At 47.3% G+C, this 2500-nt stretch overlaps 1 protein-coding gene across 1 annotated transcript in view; it reads right to left on the bottom strand.

Annotated features, from left to right (window-relative positions):
• LOC140366100 (neuritin-like) overlaps positions 1-1455 on the bottom strand; it is an 18306-nt gene extending 16851 nt beyond the window's left edge. The window contains exon 1 of the mRNA XM_072452772.1: positions 1308-1455. Coding sequence (XP_072308873.1) covers positions 1308-1353 — 46 coding nt within the window. The 5' untranslated portion in view covers positions 1354-1455. The remainder of the gene's footprint in view (positions 1-1307) is intronic.
• Positions 1456-2500: the final 1045 nt, after the last annotated feature.

Raw genomic sequence — 2500 nt, 5'->3', positions numbered from 1 at the left:
CTGCATTAAAATGATTCATTGTTAGGGCTGTTAATCGATTAATCGCAGCGGAGAAAAGCAGTTTTATGACCGACATCGAGCCGTAATTCAATGAAAATGACGTGGAAAATGTATAAATTCAGTGTATTTCTTGAAAACACCAGGATCCTCAAACATGAGTTTTACATTTTAATCAATTAATCAGTTAATTGTTAGACTAATCGATTAGCAAATTAACCGTTTGTTGCAGCCCAATTAATTATTAGTATTTGCGATATATTTTGCTGCTTTGTCTAATCAGAAAAAAGTATATGAGTATTCTAGAGTAAAGTATATTCTAAGAATACTTTCACATTGAGTTGTGTTATATTATGGAGTAAAAGAAATAACACGGCATAAGATTAAAACAGCCTTTTGTTTCGTCTGATCGTTTGTCCTGCTTTTATAACCAAAAGAAACCTTTATCAGAAATTGCACATAAACTCACTATATATTTATCAAATTCAGTGCATTTAAAACACACACAGTCAAACACCACAATGTTTCCTCTGATTACATTCTGAACAAACGAAAGCGTAAATGTAACTCAAACGTGCTGTGGACTCGGGCTAATTAAGGCCGACTATTTTTGGCTCAGTAACTTCAGCTCAGAACCGCCCTGTAACGAGACGGTGTTACAGTCAAAGCTCTGGACGTGTGTAACGGGTGTAAAAGGAGACACACACACAGACACACACACACACACACACACACACACACAGACACACACACACACACACAGACACACACACACACACACAGACACACACACAGACACACACACACAGACACACACACACACACACAGACACACACACACACACACACACACAGACACACACACACAGACACACACAGACACACACAGACACACACAGACACACACACACACACACACACACACACACATACTCACACACTCACACACACACACAGACACACACACACACACACACACACATATTCACACACTCACACACACACACACACACACACACACACACACACCGCTCATTCTCACACACGCACACACACACAGACACACACACAGGCACGCACGCACACACACACACACGCTCACACACACACACACACACACACATACTCACACACGCCACCACACACGCGCGCACACATGGACACACACACACATACACACACACCGCTCATTCTCACACACGCACCACACACACAGACACACACACACACACACACACACACACACACACACACAATTAACAACGCCATTTTGAGCGTTTTGACTCTGACACATGAACGTCTTTTCTCACCCAAGGCAACGGCAAGAGCGCCTCCCGTGTTCTTCTGCGCCGACATACCGTCCCATTTCAGAGAGGCGCGGCTGAGAGCGGGCGACGGCGGCGAGTCACGAGGAGGGGCGCGCGCGTGTGTCGGGCGGAGACGGTCATCCGCCGCGGTGTGACGCTCGCCCGCTTCACGCTCTCCAACAGCGCGGCCCTGGCTGGAGCTGCTGCTGGTGGTGGTGCTGGTGGTGCTGATGGTGCTGCTGGTGGTGCTGATGGTGGTGCTGATGCCGATGATGCCGATGCGCTGCTCGGTGACGTTACCTGCCCCCCGCCGCTGCGTCTGAGCTCATCCCGAACGATCCGCTTTTCAGCACCGGACAGCTCCTCCTCCTCCGCCTCCTCCTCCGCCTCCCGTGAAAACCTCCGGGCGGCCGCGGCAGCCTCAGCACCGGGAGGAGAGAAAGTGTGTGTCTGCGCCACGTGAATGGGAGACGCGTCGACGTGACATTTGGGGTGCACCTTTTGTGCAATATTTATGATGGCACATGATGTATGGAAGCGGCGCGGCGGGAGACGGCCACAAATAGACGCGCTCTGAGATGTTTCTCCACAGGTCTGTTCAGCTGCGTGGATTTAGTCATTTACACAAAGGTTAGAAGAGTGGAAGACACTGATTCTTCATGTCTCAAACACGTTTAACTTACAAGTTAAATAATAAAAAGAAGGAAATCAATGGGACAAGCGTTAACTGTTTTAGTCTTAAAGTTTTATAGGCTTTTTGTGCAATTATTTGCTATTGATTCTATTGTCAAGATGCCCATTAAGTTTTATCCCTCACTCAAACTATGCCCTGACCCGAATATCCCACTGGAAGAGCCCCATTCCAATGACTTCTTCAACATGGCACACTCTTTTTGCACTAAATGTCTAAAAAGACTTGGGGCAAAGAGGCAAATAGAAGAGAGAAGTCAAGGATGTAATATTTATGAGCTAAAAGAAAGAAAACATTTAGACTATAGTGAGCTCCAGGCTGAAAACACAGAGGGAGAGAGAGAGAGAGAGAGAGAGAGAGAGAGAGAGAGAGAGAGAGAGAGAGAGAGAGAGAGAGAGAGAGAGAGAGAGGGAGAGGGAGAGAGGAGAGAGAGAGAGAGAGAGGAGAGAGGAGAGAGAGAGAGAGAGAGAGAGAGAGAGGGAGAGAGAGAGAGAGAGAGGGAGAG

The sequence above is a fragment of the Eucyclogobius newberryi genome, unplaced genomic scaffold (genome assembly GCF_026437365.1).
Source record: "Eucyclogobius newberryi isolate DKJ021-1_F unplaced genomic scaffold, fEucNew1.0.hap1 SCAF_19, whole genome shotgun sequence".
Classification (NCBI taxonomy): Eukaryota; Metazoa; Chordata; class Actinopteri; order Gobiiformes; family Gobiidae; genus Eucyclogobius; species Eucyclogobius newberryi.
Note: the sequence above shows the minus strand (reverse complement) of the source record. Positions and strands in the feature narration are given on the sequence as shown.